General features: G+C 52.9%; 1 protein-coding gene across 1 annotated transcript in view; it reads left to right on the top strand.

Annotated features, from left to right (window-relative positions):
- The window catches only part of ZBTB16 (zinc finger and BTB domain containing 16), a 54,755-nt gene that overhangs the window by 14,048 nt on the left and 25,415 nt on the right, over positions 1-15,292 (top strand). The window contains exon 2 of the mRNA XM_042034367.1: positions 12,930-13,027. Within this exon, the coding sequence (XP_041890301.1) occupies positions 12,930-13,027 (98 nt within the window). The remainder of the gene's footprint in view (positions 1-12,929; positions 13,028-15,292) is intronic.

The following is a 15,292-nucleotide window of genomic DNA, read 5'->3' as shown; positions in this document are numbered from 1 at the left end:
CACAGTAAATATTCCAGCCACCCTCAGCCCCTCTCTCCCTTCTCACCGTAAATTACATATTAAAGTAGCCTGGTAACTGAGCGCTGGTTGCTGCGCGATAAGCTCCGGGAAATCGATATGTTTGCCATGTGCCTGCTTGTTTATGACACCTGCCTGCCGAGCAGTCGAGCAATGCTCCGCGGGCCCGGGCTGCGCTCACGGGAGGGGCTGCAGCAGCACTAAAGGATTTTTTTGTTCCCCAAGTGAGATGTTGCCCCGAGCTGCCTGGCAGCATCCTGTCAGGGGGGTAAAATAACAGCAGTGATGATATTTGGTGATGCAGAGCACAGGGAGGTGGGTACGATCAGGGTGTGGTTCACAGCTTTGTTCATTTTTGGGGCTTCTCCCGGCCCCTCCAAAGGTTTCTGCTCTGCTTCCATTTGCCACCTCCATGGGTAGGTGTGGGAGTGGAGCCCAGGAGTTTAAGCACTCATTTTGTGCACCCTGGGCAGGGAGGAAGCTGCCCACACACAGCACTTTGCGGGGGGGGTTTGGCATCTTCAGAGCACTGTGCCACGAGCCGCGAGGCAGGGACCGTGCATTCGGCACTGTGACACAGGGGACCCGTTGGCTGCATCCCGGTGCTCGGGATGTGCCCCAACCCCTCAGTCTGCAAGCAGCCAACCCCAGCTCAGCTCATGAAATGGGATAGCCCTGACTTGAGAAAATTCTCCTCAGCTTCCCAGCCCAAGAGTTTGGGTGCTTTGCCAGTGCAAGGGTGGGTGCCTGCTCATGTCCCCCATGCACCAGTGGGGCTTTGGGGTGGGAGCAGACATTTTTTTCTGAAATCCCAACTCAGCAAACTGCATTAATTGACCTTTTGACCCAGATGTGAAGTTGGGAGGTAAAAGATACAGCTTGCAAGATTTTTATAAAACTGTTGACCTCTCACAAGATTAACTCAGAGATAATAGTAATTATCAACAGCTTATGGTGAGTCCAATCGATGGTGAACTTTACCTCCTGCCTAAAACTGAATTCGGTCATCTGCTGCAGCGGAGATAACTGCCACGGGCGTTCCGACCGCCGTCAGCCAGCAAACGTCCCTGTACAGAGGAAATCCCTGAATGGAGCATGTGTGGTTCCTGTGGGAAAATGGACTCACGGGACAGCTCAGTGCAGTGCCCAGGCACGGGGTTTGGGGATGCTGAATGCTGCAGCTGAGCTTCAGTACAGAGCAAACAGCCTCCCTGGCACTGTGCTGGCACACCAGGACAGTGGCTCCCTTGGGATGCTTGGATCGGGGAAGTGGACAAGGAGAGGCAGCACCCTGTTCCAAAAAGATACTTCATCTTCCCTAGCTTTTGATTGTGTGCTTTCACTTTTTATGTACAAAAGATTGTCTATTTAATTAACTTGAGAATGCAATTTCAAAACCACTAATGCTTTACACATGACAGCTTTTAAAATACAAGTAGTGTTCCAGTACTGCTCCGTGCTCCCTCTGCCTCTTCTGGGTTGTTTTGGACACAAACATTCCCTCCAAGCAGACCCCAATTCTTGAACAGGATTTGAACCAATTTGGGGTGTTTGATCCTGGGTTTGACTTGTCAGTGTGCCTGGGCTGGCAGGAGCCCTCCATAAGCAATGGCAGCAATTCTCTCCATGTCTTTGTCTTTTCCTGGATGTCACCTGTTAAGCTCCAGCCAGCCAGTACTGTGAGCAGGAGCATCTTCTCTCTGGCACTGGCGAGCAGGCCTAATTTCTGTTCCTTAAGCCTTGGGTTTCTCTTTATTACCTTTTTTTTGGTAGAGCTGGTTTCTAATGGACATGCTTCTGTACACACCCTCACTTTGACTCCTCACCTGAAACACCCTTCAGCCTTTCCAGGTTCATTAGTTTTTACCAGGCATCTTTAAGTTGTCCTGAATGGATGAGGTGGGGGGATGCTGCAAAGGCTGGCCAAGTGGATGCAGCATGGTCAGCCCAGGCAGCTTATCCAAAACCTGCCCACCCTTGCTGGTGTGAGACCCCAGGGTGCCCTCACTGCGACCCCCACCCAGCACATGGATGAGCCCCAGAGCCGACTCCTCTCACTTCCCTCCCTATCAAGGGGAGTTGCAGGTGGCTCTGGGGAAACCCCCGATTTTCCTTCCCACGTGCCTTTCCCCCAGCCTGGCGCAGGGAAACCGGGTGGGAACCTGGAGGCGAGTACTGGATTTGTGGTTAAAAACTTGCATGCGCCACCACCCCCCCCCCCCCCCCGTTTTTTTTTTCCCCTTTTTTTTTTGTAGCTTAGAAACCTCTCTTTGTGGCAGAAGGCTGGGAGGGTTTGAATGCCACATCCCGGCGTAGGAGGCTGACTGGGACCATACGGCTTTATCATTCATTAATTCCTGTGCTCATTCATCCCCCTATTTAAACTTCTCTGTAAAGACGGGAGCTACAGATGGTCTTTTGGTACCCGCTTTAGCCGTCAGCCCTCGGCCCCGACAAAGGGGTACAGAGGGAGCAGCAGAGTGTACAAAATATTTCCAACCATTAGAAATCGAGGTCTCATTCACCGGCAGCTCCTGTTTTGAAAGTGAATTTATGCAAGAGCATCGTAACCCCTGAGCCAGAGCATGGCCAGGAGTGCGGCTGCGCTGAGGGGCAGCATCAGCCACTTTTGCCTGTGATAGTTTGGTGCCAGGTCACTGTTTCCAGTTTTCTTTGAGAATTTGTTACCGTTATGACACCAACATCACGCTCTGGTGCGGGAAGCAGTGACCAGAGTGTGCCTGGCAGGGATGCTGTACCTCAGGTATCCCAGGGCAGCTCGTGCTGGGTGGTGGTTTGTCCTTGCTGTTTGCTGGCACAGCGGCCACCACGTTCCCAGTGTGTCGTTTTACATGTGGTGGCAATGACATGCTGAGCCAGGGATGCGCTGGGGCTGCAGTGCTGGGAGTGACACCCATGACACCTCTACCTGCCCATGCCCCAGTTCCCACAGGTGTTTCAAGTCCCACAGGCACAGGGGGAGCTCAGGGCTCCCACTGTTCCTGTGCTTTTGCCCTCAGGAAAGGTTTTCAGGGAGGCACTAGGGCTGCGGGGATGCCGGCGTGCGAGGGGGTAGCAGTCGCACTCCTTGGCAGAGGAGGAATTGCCAAGGTCGTGGAGACTGTGGAGCTGCTGGGGCACACGGGGGACATTTCCTTAACAAACAGACTGGCTGGCTGCTGCCAGGGGGGCTCCAGACCTGATCCTGGGCACAGCATTCCTTGGCGTGCTCCATCCTTTCTGCAGGAAAGTCGGGACCAAAAGTTTTCTCATGGAAAAACCAAATTCTGCGATCTCGTTTTTGCACATGCTGTGCTTAAATATTAACACCAATTGAGCAAATTGCCTTTTAACTGCCTTTATTTGCTTTCATTAACGGTATAATTTAAAAGCTCCCGAATTTGCATGGAACCTGTTGTGCATGTTGGGGAGGGGATGAGGCTGCTCATAAATGAATTAATTGTGAGCGAGCCTCCTTGGGGAGGTCCCACGGTGCCAGGATGGCTCAGCAACGCCTGGGTTTGGGACGCCGCGTACTTTTGGCCGGGGCCAGGGGGAGTGGAGTGTGTTGTCAGTGCTGGCGTCCCACTCAGAGCTTGGCTCGCCCGGAAGGTATTTATTTATTTTTCAGCAAAACATGTTGTACACTGAGCAAAACTAATTATGGAGAGCTGAGGCAGCGTCTTCCTGTTGGTGCACCGGTACTGGAACCAGTGCAGGAGGGTAAAACTGCAGGGGAGAGTTGCCAGTGCCGTGCCCCTGTCGCTGTGCCCCGGTGTGGGGCCCTGCAGCAGCCAGCAGCATCTGCCTGCATAGCTGTGCCATGAGATGACAGGTTCCAGCGTGACTCCAGCCAGCGGCCGCTCGCTCCCTCTGCGCAGATGTTTGTGTGGTTTTGGGAGCAAAGCCAGCTCGGACACGGTGCATGCAATGCGGTCCTGTGTGCTGCACCGTGCAGTGCTGACGGCTCCGCTCAGCCTGTGCGAGCTCCTTTGACACCTCCCATTTCCATGGTCTTTCCCAAAAATACATGTTTTCCAAGGGAGATTTTGCAGTCAGATGGGCAGCAGTGGCCCCAGTCCCTGAGCTGCTGAGGTGCTTCCCTTGCTGCCACCTCCTCACCCTGGGCACTTGGGGCTCTCCCCAAAGGCCAGTGCAGTGCAGATACATTAATTTGCTGCCTTGACAAGGTGCATAATGTTCACTTCCCAACTTGTAATTGGAAATAATTAGTTCTTTGTCCTCCCCGGGAACTCCTGAGGAGGCGGCGCAGACCTGGGCAAAGGCAGCGGCACTGGCGGAGGACGGGAGGACACCAGTCCATGGCTGGGAGAAACCTCTGGGGAATCCTTGTGAAGGGAGGCGTTTCCAGCCTGTCCGAGGGCATCTCTCCTGGCGGAGAAGGACTGTGTAAGAGCCCAGCGTTACAGTTTCATTAATCAAAGACACTTCCACTGCCCCTGTACAGCAGTATGGCTGCTGCACCTGTCCCTCCCTGATGGCTCCCTAATTTATCTTCTCAGGGAAAGGGGGGATGCACTGCTGCTCCCCAGTCCTGCTGCCAGTGCTGAGGCCATCGCACTGTGCTGTTCTCCTTCCTAAAGTTCTGAAGCCCAGCCAGCATGAGGAATACTTCAGGAGACTATCTGGAAGCCCGTGAGCACAGGGCAGGCAGTGTGCACAGAGCAAAGGCAAGACCCCCAGCTGGACTCCTGCGTGCTTGAGGTTCCCTGATCCCCTCTCCGAGGGAGACGTCTCTGCCCGTCCCCAAAATACAGGCATAAAACCCCAGTGGGTGCCAGACAGTCACATCCCAGGAGCCCAAACCGGCCCTCCAGAAAGGAGGACAATGCACAGATCCAGGCGGTGGCAGATTGGAATTGGGCATCCTTAATTCTAGCTACAAAAACACAGTATTTTGGAGTTGCTAATAATAAGAAAGTGTTTTCATCAAAGCTTTATTCGTCTGTGTGCTGACATCTGGAGAGCCAAGATAGATATTTTCCTTACGACTGTATTTCCAAGCCATGAGCTCTTCCCTGGCTGTTAATTAATCCTTTGTAGTTTAGCAACTGATGAAATCATGACTCTATGAAATTTTAATCCTTGCACTGTATAGGCACAGCTGACATTATCAGAGGACCCCAGGTGTGTGCTTGAAATTAGTTTGTTGAATCTCTTGCATATTTGATTACCTTATAAAACTCCTCGGGATCTAGGCCGCTCATGGGAGCGGCAGCGTTTGTCTGTGGTTCGTGCCGATTCCTGGCTGCAGTTCCCAGGCAGGTGAGCCAGGGCAGAAACCAGGGATGCACCAGGGAGGGGCATTGGCATCGTCAGCATCTCCATAGGGAAGTGAGGGGTGGGAAGCACATGTCTCCCTCATGGAACAGAGCAGCCAAGCTGTGGATTGATTCCATCTGGTACCTGGGGGCTGTTCCTACTCCCTGAAGGTGCAGTGCTCAGTGCAGGGAAGCAGCTCCTGGGCTCATCTGAGCTCATCCCTGCGGCAGCTCTGTGGGTACCACCGTCTTCCTGATGCATGTCCAGCCTTAGCCCTGTGGTCGGGTCATCGGTGAGAGTGGAAATTAAGACAGAATTCCCCCTACCCTAAAGTTCTCCCCCTCATTTAAGTTGCTCTGTGCTCCAGCACCCCAACAGCATATCCACTTTCCCCTGTCTCCCTGCTTTTGGCTCCATGGGGACTTCTGCCATTTCCTTGGGGCTTCAGGAGCTACAGGCTCCCCCTTCTCTGGGGAGCAGCAGCATGATGCTGCCTGGACCATCCCAGGACTGTTGTCTCTGGAAAGCATCCAATGCGTCATGCTGAATGCTTTCCCTGTGTCACAGAATCCCAGAATGGTTTGGCTTGCAAGGGCCCTTAAAGCTCATCCAGCTCCAATCCCCTGCCATAGACAGGCACATCTTCCACTAGCCCAGGCTGCTCAGAGCCAGGTGTCCCAACCATCCTGAAGGTCAGGAGGAAGGAGTGGCCGAGGCCAGCACTTCGCTGGTGCTCCAATGGCACACGTGCTGCTACGGAAACCAGATGACGAATATATTTTTAAACTTGGAATCTGTGAACCGCTTATTATTTCTGAATTAGGAATCAAAACATCTGCATAATCATGCCGCTGCTGTGGCAGATGTACTCAGCACGAAGGTCACTTTGCTGTTTTGTCGAGATCTTGTATGATTTTAAAGAAGCAGCTCCCCCCGTGCTCTCCTGACGCCTCTGACACCCGTGTCACGTCGGCTCACCACGATGCCCGGCGCAGCCCGGGGCCAAGTTTGCCCGGCACAGCAGCAAGCGCTCCTCTCCCAGTGCTCAGCACGTCCCTGTCACCAGATGCCTGAAGAATGGGGATGATGATTTTGGACGGCGCATTAGCGCTGGCTATTCCGAGCAGGGCCGCGTGCATTGCCATACGTTAACCCCTCGGTGCTCGGCGCTCCAGCCCCACTGTGACAGTGTGGAATCATGGAGCTGTTTGCATCGGTCTCCGGTATCCAGGCAGTGCAGCAGAGATGCAGGGCCAACCCCTGGGGTGGCAGAAGCTGCTGACACCCAGTACCATCACTCAGTGGACCTTCAGTAAATTGTGCAGTGGCTGCATTCCGAATCCCCTTTTGAAAGCTGCAGATCCACCCAACTCTGGGCCTGGGCAGCATCTGTGCCCCCATGGTCCTGCTGTGACGGACAGGGGAAACTTCCCTCTGCCAGCTGCACCCCTTGGATACAGCTGATGGCTTCCCATCTGTGCTTGTCCCACCTGGTGCGAGCCCATGGACCCTCTTGCTCAGGGGTCTGGAGCACACAAAGGGAATGTTCACATGGATAAAGCTTTCTCCTGGGGAATTCCATTCAATAATGAATATTGAACACAGATCTGAAACCAGGACCTCGGAATAAGTTTAAAAAAGAAAAATCTGTATGCTGCCCTTTTTGCTGTGGCCAGTTTGTCTTTTCCCAACCTGTGGAGCTCAAGGCATCATTCCGGTGGGATGCTGGGAGCAGCGGATGGGAGATGCTCCACACGTGCTTGGCCCTGGCCAGCAGTGCATTTTGAGAGTCACTGCCCTTTGGCAGCATTTGTTCACATTTGTTGTGGGCAGGCTCTAAAAAAAGATTGGAATTGTATGTTCGGTGTTTGTGGCCTGGTTCTTTTCAGGTAAGGCAGGACAGCAGGATCCTTTCCTTGGCTTTTTTCAAAGGGGAAGTGTTGGCATCATGTGGAATGATGTCACTCCGCAGCATCTGGTTTGAACTCATAAATTAGCTCATGGTAAGTATAAATATTGTACGGGCAGGGAATTTCAGTGCTCTCTATTGATAGCTGTCCCCTCCCCCTGGTTGTTTGTTTGGGATTTTTTATATTAAACCATTCAGAAATAGTAAAATCTTTATATCCAGCTCCTGTAAGATTTCTTTATTTATTTGCTTATTTTTAGCAGCAGTGGTGGTTTGAGGGCAGGTTTTTTTTGTTAGGTTTTTTTTTCTTCTTAATTTATTAAAGCGAAAGGAAGGTCTCAGCTCCCTTCCCCCTTCCCCGTGTCCTTAATAGCTCTCCCTGCTATTTTAATCCACCGGGCTGGAAGCTGAGGCCAGAGCAGTGACTGCAGGAGCTGAGCCACCAGGACCATGGCCCGCACGCTCCGGTATCAGTCACCAAGTGTTGTAAATAGCCATGTCAGGAGAAAGATCACCCCCTTGGCAGCTCAGGTGTGATGCTGGTGTCGGATGATGGAGAATGTGGGGTTTGCAGCCGCTTGGTGCCTGCTGACCTTGGCTTCCTGCTCTGTCCCTGCTACAAACAAGATGTGGCTCCACTGCCTTGATCTTGATAAAATAGATCGGGGATGAATCAGTTTCATATCAATTTACCCAGGCAAGGGAGGCACCAGTGGAAAGGGGATGGCGGGGAGGTTTTTTGGGGAATGCAAAGTGGCTCTGGTCCCGTTTTGGCTGTCCGGTGTTCAGTGCACCACATGTGCCGTGGTGGGGCTGTGCTGGCTGGCGGCTGTCCCTCTGGCAGGGCACTGCCATGGTGGCCCAGTATAAGTAAAATCAGAAGGCTCCCATAAAACTCCATTATTGCTGTGGCACAAAGTTAGCACCACTGGAGGTTTGTGCTCCCTGGCACTTGTGCGCAGCAATGAATATTTTATAGGAAAGGAAATACTTAACGTCTGAATCTTTTTATAGCTCTGACATTCCCATGGGTGTGAGCTGCCCCTCGCACCCTCACCCTTCACCAGCACTCATGGGGCTGAGCCCCCGCAGCATCCCCCGCTCCCGCAGCATCCTCTGGTCCCACTGCCCACAGCATCTGCCAGCCCCACATCCCCGCAGGACCCCCGTCCATCCCATGGCATGGCGTTCCTGGGAGATGCAGGGGAGCAAACCAGGGAAATGCAGCAGGATGGATGGGGAAGATCTGTGGAATGGGGATCTCGACCTGATGCATGGGCATTGGGAGATGCAGAAAAACTGCCGTGGAAGTCCCAAGTACAGATTTCTGGTGCAGGACTCTGAGCACTGCACTTTTGCATGCTTTTGCCTGGCTTTGGGCTGGTCAGGACTCAGCTGTTTTGCTTGTATCATGCAGCCTCCCAATTTCTCCGCTGTGTTTTGTGTCCAAAATTTGGATTGGGCAGGATGTGGGCAGAGATGTGCAAGCCCCTGCAGCCGTGGCTCTCCCATGCCAGGCTGTGTTTCAGCCACACACTGCTCCAGGCTTTGTCTCGTGGCTCGCTGCTCCAACAGGTACCGAGTGAACCTCAGCTGCGCCGGTGCCTTTCCTCGGCAGCGAGTGGTTCTTGCCTCCCCTCGGTAGCTGGCCACCCTGCCAAGCTGTGCCCTGGCCTGGAGATGACAAAGTGCCCTTTAGTTAATTGCAGAACGGATCGCCTGGAGTTAAAAGTTCTGATTTATATGACTATGGCTCTAACTGCTCAATAACATGGGCCCGTAATCTACTTTCATTTCAAACAGAAGGGTGATTTATGGGGCAGCATGCCACTTTAGCTCAGAAATGAGGTGTTCAACATATGCTCTGTTGACATAAATTTGGAATTTATCGCTCCTGTCAAAACTGCCTGTTGGACAAAGGTGCGCATTAAGGCAATAAATGGCTTGGAATAGTTTTCTGTCAAATTTCCTAACCATTGTATTCACTCTGTTTGTGGGGGAAAATACACACTTAAAAGTAATCAAACGGCCAAGAGCCATGCGTCTTGTTCAGGGTGGAGGGAGGGGAGGGGGTCTCCTCCTGCTTCCCGAAAGGGGTGGTGGGGAGGGGCTGGGATACAAGAGTTCCTCAAGTAAGGACAGCAGAAGGCCATTTTAGGCAGAGTTTTAAGCAGCCAGAGCAGAGATTTACTTGCGGTGGTAGTGGGACACTTGCAGTGGTCTTTAGGTACCAGGGCTGCACCCATACCCACACCCTGGTATGCTCCACCAAACTCCTGCACCCTGAGATGCTCTGCCAAACCCCTGCATCCCCGAGGAGTGGTCATCCGCATTTGCCACCAACCCCAGCCTTTTCACACAAAGCACCCTGTGGGGAAAACTCATAATTTTTACACCACGCAGTCTCGCTGGAGTCGCCGTCCCTTTGAAGTGCTTTTTGTGGGGCATTTACAGGCCTTTTTAATTACTGGCAGCTTGTGAGGGGCCAGCCTCTCGCCCAGCTTTTGTTTGCCGGTGCTGGGCGGGGAGGGAGTGTAGCTCGGTTTGCATTCTGCCTGGAGAGCCCCTAGCCAAAGCCCTGTGCTGGGGCTCACTTGGGAAGGTCGGATCCAGCCCTGGGACACTGTGCCACGGGCATCCTTGTTGCCCTGGGCATCCTCATCGCCCTGGGCCATCCTCTATGCAGGAGCATCCTTGAGTGATATCTCACAGCCTGGAAGCTTTGGCTGACTTTGTTTCCATGCAGTTCAAGTGGGACACTGAGTGGGAATTAGAGGAAAACCCTCTTTTTACAAAAAAGGTGCTTTTTCCGCTTGCCTCTGTTCTCCATCCCGTGGGCGCCTTCTCGGCTCATGTGCTTGTAGAGACCTTGCAACAGAAAGGAGCACGATTTCAGCCTCAGATCAGAATAATAAAGCATGGTTTATCTTTTGGCACAGAGTTTGGGCAGCACTGGGATGTATTATAACGCCCTTCACTCCCCCACCCACTCTTTCTGGAGGCACAACTTCAGAAGCACATATTGATCTTTCTCCTCAGATCTTAACAGCCCAAGCAGCCGTAATACCTTGCTTACATCTGCCAGGTTTTTGTGCAGTTTTGCAACATCTCCTTAATCCGGCAAGCAGAAATAGAACATTTCAATCATATTTCGCTACCGGGAAATGGAGCAGATAAAGCGCTTTAAGACCTTGTTGAAAGGGACCGTGCAAGATGGCGAGTGATAAGAACGTCCTAGAAGCAGGCGCTCAGCGGAAAACTTTTGTCGCCACTAAAATTTGTTGATAGAGATATTGCAACTAAATTACTCATTGAGCACCCCTGTGCCCCATTGAAACAATAGAGAGAGGATGTGACTTGGGGATATCGTAGCGCCCTGGGCAGTAGCAGGTGCGGATTTCCAGGGCACCATGGCACCCGTGGGGTTGGGGGTCTCCTCATTTCATTGTTGCCCCACTCTGCGCTGGGAAGAGGGGAGAAGAGGTTGTGCTTGCCATAGGTTTGGGAGATGGAGAGGAAGGAAACTTGTCATTCTGTTTCTCTGTTTCTTGAGACTCACTTTAAAAACCCCCAAACCTCCATGTTGTACTTCTCAATTAGACTGTAATTTGGGAAAAAGGCGTTCTGGCCTCAGAAGGGGCAGTGTGGACCCGGAGTTTGCAGTGCTCTTCCTAACAAAGTGGTTCTAACCTGGTGTTAAGTGCAGGAGTGAACACAGCCCAAGCCAGGGAGTGTGACAGGCATGTCCCAAATTAAAAATGCAAAATGAGAAGGTTGTCACTTATTGAGCTGCTCGTTGGCAGAGGAGCCCTGTCAGGAGGCTGGTGTTTTATTTATTTTTGCCAGGCGGATAAATCCTTTGGATTGTAAACCTTCTTGGCCTGAATTCGTGCATGACTCCTAATCCTCTGCTATGACACAGTGAATTCAGGACAAGCCTGATTAATAATTACATTATACAGCAAAGTTGAGAGTTGAAACCAACTCCTGCTCCTTTCCCTTCTGCTCTGCAACATTCACTCACTGCTGAACATCACAGGGTCTTCTCCTGCTGACTCTTCCTGTGCTGCTGTTCAGTATCCTGCAAGGTGGGATGCGGGGCTGGCAACCAGGGAACAAGCCCCTGAGCCCCATGGGGCAGGGGTGGTTTGGGGCTCTGGGCTCTCTGAAGCAGTGAGGGGTGATCCTGCTTGGAGTCAGAGCAGCAGCAGCTTTGCGCCGATAAAACTTACACCTCGGGGGAAGTACGGTGGGAGCTCGCAGGCACATGGTCCTCGCAAGCCTGCACAGCTGGGGCTGAGCCCTCCCACAAGAGGATCCACATCCAGCCCTGGACAGGACCATCCCTGTTTTGTCTTTGGCAGCAAGGCAATAGAAATACTCTCGTCCTGCTGCCGCGAGATGATAAGTGGTGGCTGCGATCAGAGGTCAGCAGGCAGCTATGGGCTGTGTTACTCCTCAACACACACAAATACTTCTCTGTTTACAGCATCTGATGTTGAAACTTTGCACATGCTGCTGTCCGGAGTCCTCCCCAGCCATAGGTCTGAGTGGTTCATGGTGACTGAGGGCTGGCGGGCAGCAGCCTATGCATTTGGGGCTCAGGGGCATTGATCAGCGTGGCTGTCCAGCCCAGAGCCAGGTGGCTTTGTAAAGAGTCTATTTGTCACCAGTGGAGGTTGTGAAATAAAGCACCAAGCCCCCATTCCGGGGCTGTGCAACTGCTAGTTCCGGGCACTGTGTCCCTCCATGCGCCCTTAGCAGCACAGGCTGTCGTGGGGACCAAGCCTCAGGGTGCTCCCCTGCAGGGTGGTGGGGGCTAAGCAATGGCTGGTCCCAAAGGGGAGGGGAAATGGGTCTGGAGGGGCTGCCAGGGGCAGCAGCGATGTCTTTGGAGAGAGATGGGATTAGGTTGAGTTCATTGATAGTTGTAGACTTGGACAGTGCTCCTGTAATGCTGCCTGTTAAAGGTCATTCCGCTTGGTCCAGAGCTTGATCACCCAAAGATGGAGCATCAACGTCTTCACAGCAAAGAATGGGCAATAACGCAGAGTTTGGCCACTGTGGCCGAGCCTGGCACCCCTTGCTGTGATCAGTGCCTGTGGCCTGGGCAGAAAGGCCCTTCCTGATCGCCAGGATGTGGGGGATGCTCAGCCCTCCAGCACGCTGTGGGGTGGGAGACGCAATCGGAGGTTGTGCAATGCCGCCTGGGCGTAGCTCGGTGTGTACCTGGGGCTGCCAGGAAACGGTGAGTGGCATGTTTCCTGTTTGCAAGCTGGTGGTTGTGTTTGTTGCTTGTGATTTGTGTCGTGCTGAATTTGGATGGAAATTGGGATTTGGTTAGAAATGCACACAAACAACCTCTTAAAGTGGTCAGGATTTTTTCTTGGAGTACAGTGCCTTTTTCAAAAGCACTCCGAACATGGGGAAGGAGTTTGCCAACACAGACCTTGCCTTAACTCCAGATTTCAGATGTATTGAGTTTATCAAAAGACTCCAACAATAGCAACAATGACAAACACTGATGGGAAGAGGGTTGTCTCCTCAGTCCTGGGGAGTCACATGGGACCCCCCGTCCATGCCCTCCCTGCAGTGCTTCTCAAGCCAACACTTACTTTGGGCAATGTGTGGGTTGCGGGAAGCACCAGGCGGTTTTTTAGTGTTGTTTTGGGTCACTTTCCCCCCATTTCAGGACTAACCCTTCTTTGTTCTCCCCTAGGAAGCTGCACAGTGGGATGAAGACATACGGATGCGAGCTGTGCGGGAAGCGGTTCCTGGACAGCTTGCGGCTGCGAATGCACTTACTGGCTCACTCAGGTGGGTTGGGAGGGGGTGCTGGGCTGGGGGTGGGGGGCTGCTCTGTGTGTCCACCCAGGGATGCTGTGGCCGCCCAGCTCACACGTCTCCTCTACAGCAGACACGTGCAGAGCTGGCTGCACCCTTCCCCGGGCAGCACATTGCAAACTTGTTCTCCAGTGCCCAGTAATTTGATTTATTTAAATTTTCTTTTTTGGAGTTTGTTTTCAATTCCTTAATTCTGGAAATATTTACCAGACTAAGGAGCTCAGAATAACAAACTCTACATGCCACGCAGCTGCTCATGGTCAGCCCTGCTCGTAGCGTGAGCATTGCTTTTACCTCGGGCCCCCGCCGCAGGTTCGTTAGCAAAACTGCAGAATTAGGCATTCTTTGACTAATGAATCCAAGTAGCAGGTTCACGGGCTGCAGGGTCTTTAATTAAATAGATAGGGGAGGGCTGGAGTGCTGCACTGGAGGGAAGATTTGTGCTCTGCAAGTCCTTGTCAGCTGATGTTTCCCTTGGGGGTACAGTCCTGGCACAGCTGGGGGTCTGATGTGGAGAACTGGAGACAGCCAGGGGACCCCTGGACTCAGACACAGTCGGGAGCCCTTGTTCCTCCTGTTCCAAGGACCGATCTCTAGGGGTTGGCAGGTACTGTAGCCACAGATCTGCTTGCACATAGCTTGGCAGGGAAGCTGTATTATATTTTAAATGCTTTTATACACTTTTATCTAGTTTTTCACCTGTTTTCACTTTTTTTTCCCCCACTGCCTCTTGTTCCTGAGGTAGGGGGGTGCTCCATCTGGCCAGGTGCTGCTTTCTGGTTTTTGGGTCAATAGACCCAGCCCTGACCCCACCCCCATCCCACCATTATGTGGGCCAGGTACCAGCTCCTCAGGGTGCCCGCAGGCAGCAGCAGGTTGCTGGAGGAGGTCCCTGGGATGCTGGTCCCCTCCAGGACTGGGGTTAAGGATGCTGTTCCCCCCCCCAGCACTGGTGCACACGGCTTGTGTTTGTTATGGTCGTGCTGGCTCAGAGCCTGTCCCTGGCAGGCAGCCAGCTTTGTGGGTACAGTATGTACAGTGAACGCTGAGCCAAGCTCGTCATCGCACAGGATTAATTTTTTTTTTTTTTTTGGTAAATCCGGCAAGGATGGGGGGGGTGGGGTGGGGCGGGGAGAGCGCTGCCTCGAGCTCACAAACAGCCGCTGTGAATTCCAGCACTGTTATTTATTAAAGCAGGAGACCTTTGCACCTCTTCCCTCGCCTCCCCCCCACCACCAGCCCTGGACGCAGCAAGGTTGTACTGGAGCAGTGGTGTGGGGCTTGTTTTCAGCTCTGAAGGCAGCTTTGCCTCCATACCAATGGACTGTGTGTTTAACTGAGAGTTGCAGTGGGATGTCTTGTGCCCCCTGGCATCCTTCTCCAGCCCCAGTGCCAAAGGGTTTAAGGAGGTTAACATCTGCAGCTTCCCCATCCGAGTGTTGATGGGTTATGGTAAAGGTTCCTATTGAGGACCTGGTTGGGGACCAGCCCTGGGGGGCTGTGGTGCTCTGTGGCAGGGTGGGCTGGGTGCACAGTGCTGTTGTGCCGCAGCCTTGCAGGTGCAGGGTAAATACTCGTCCCCATGTTGACTCTCAGTATAAAGCGTAAATGTAAAGCCTTTAATGCCATGCAGAGTCTTTCCCTACTTGCTGCCCGCTCTGCTGGCAGGCAAGCTCTCAGAGACCTCTAAGGCTGATGAAGAGAGTTGCTCCTCTCTCAGAAAAGCAAATTGCCAGGGAAGGCGAGGTGGGAGACCCAGCTTGTTGGTTCTGTGGTTCAGAGCACCATTGGTTTGACCAGGGAGGCTGATCCCAGCACTGCTGCTCCCTCAGTTGTATCCTCTCCAGAGCTGATGCTCAGTGGGTGCTCATTCTCAGCCTGGGATGTCGGTTACTCAGCACCTGCTGTGAGCTTGGTTTGTTCCCCAGGAGAGGGAGGAAGGGGGGCTTCTGCCTGTCCCCACTTGCTTTGCCTCTCCGTCCAGCAGAAATGGCTGCTGTGGAGATGGCTGTGCACCCCTTCTCCACTCTGGTCTGGGAACAGTGGGAATAGCCGATAGTGTGCAGGGATGCTCATGGGCAGCATGGGCAATGTACAGGCAGCAGCCCTGCAGACCCCTGCCCTGTTGCTTCACACCCTCCCTCCCCACCCAAATATGCTCCTTCATCATCAGGAGAGGCAGAAGAAAGCCCCAAGGTCCTGCTGGGTTATGGACACTTGTCCAGGGAGCAGAGGTTA

This window comes from Corvus kubaryi, unplaced genomic scaffold (assembly GCF_017639235.1).
Source record: "Corvus kubaryi isolate FWS band 111438036 unplaced genomic scaffold, C.kubaryi_AGA036_p1.0 37367, whole genome shotgun sequence".
NCBI classification, from domain to species: Eukaryota; Metazoa; Chordata; class Aves; order Passeriformes; family Corvidae; genus Corvus; species Corvus kubaryi.
The sequence above is the reverse complement of the archived record's forward strand: the minus strand, read 5'-3'. Positions and strand labels throughout refer to the sequence as shown.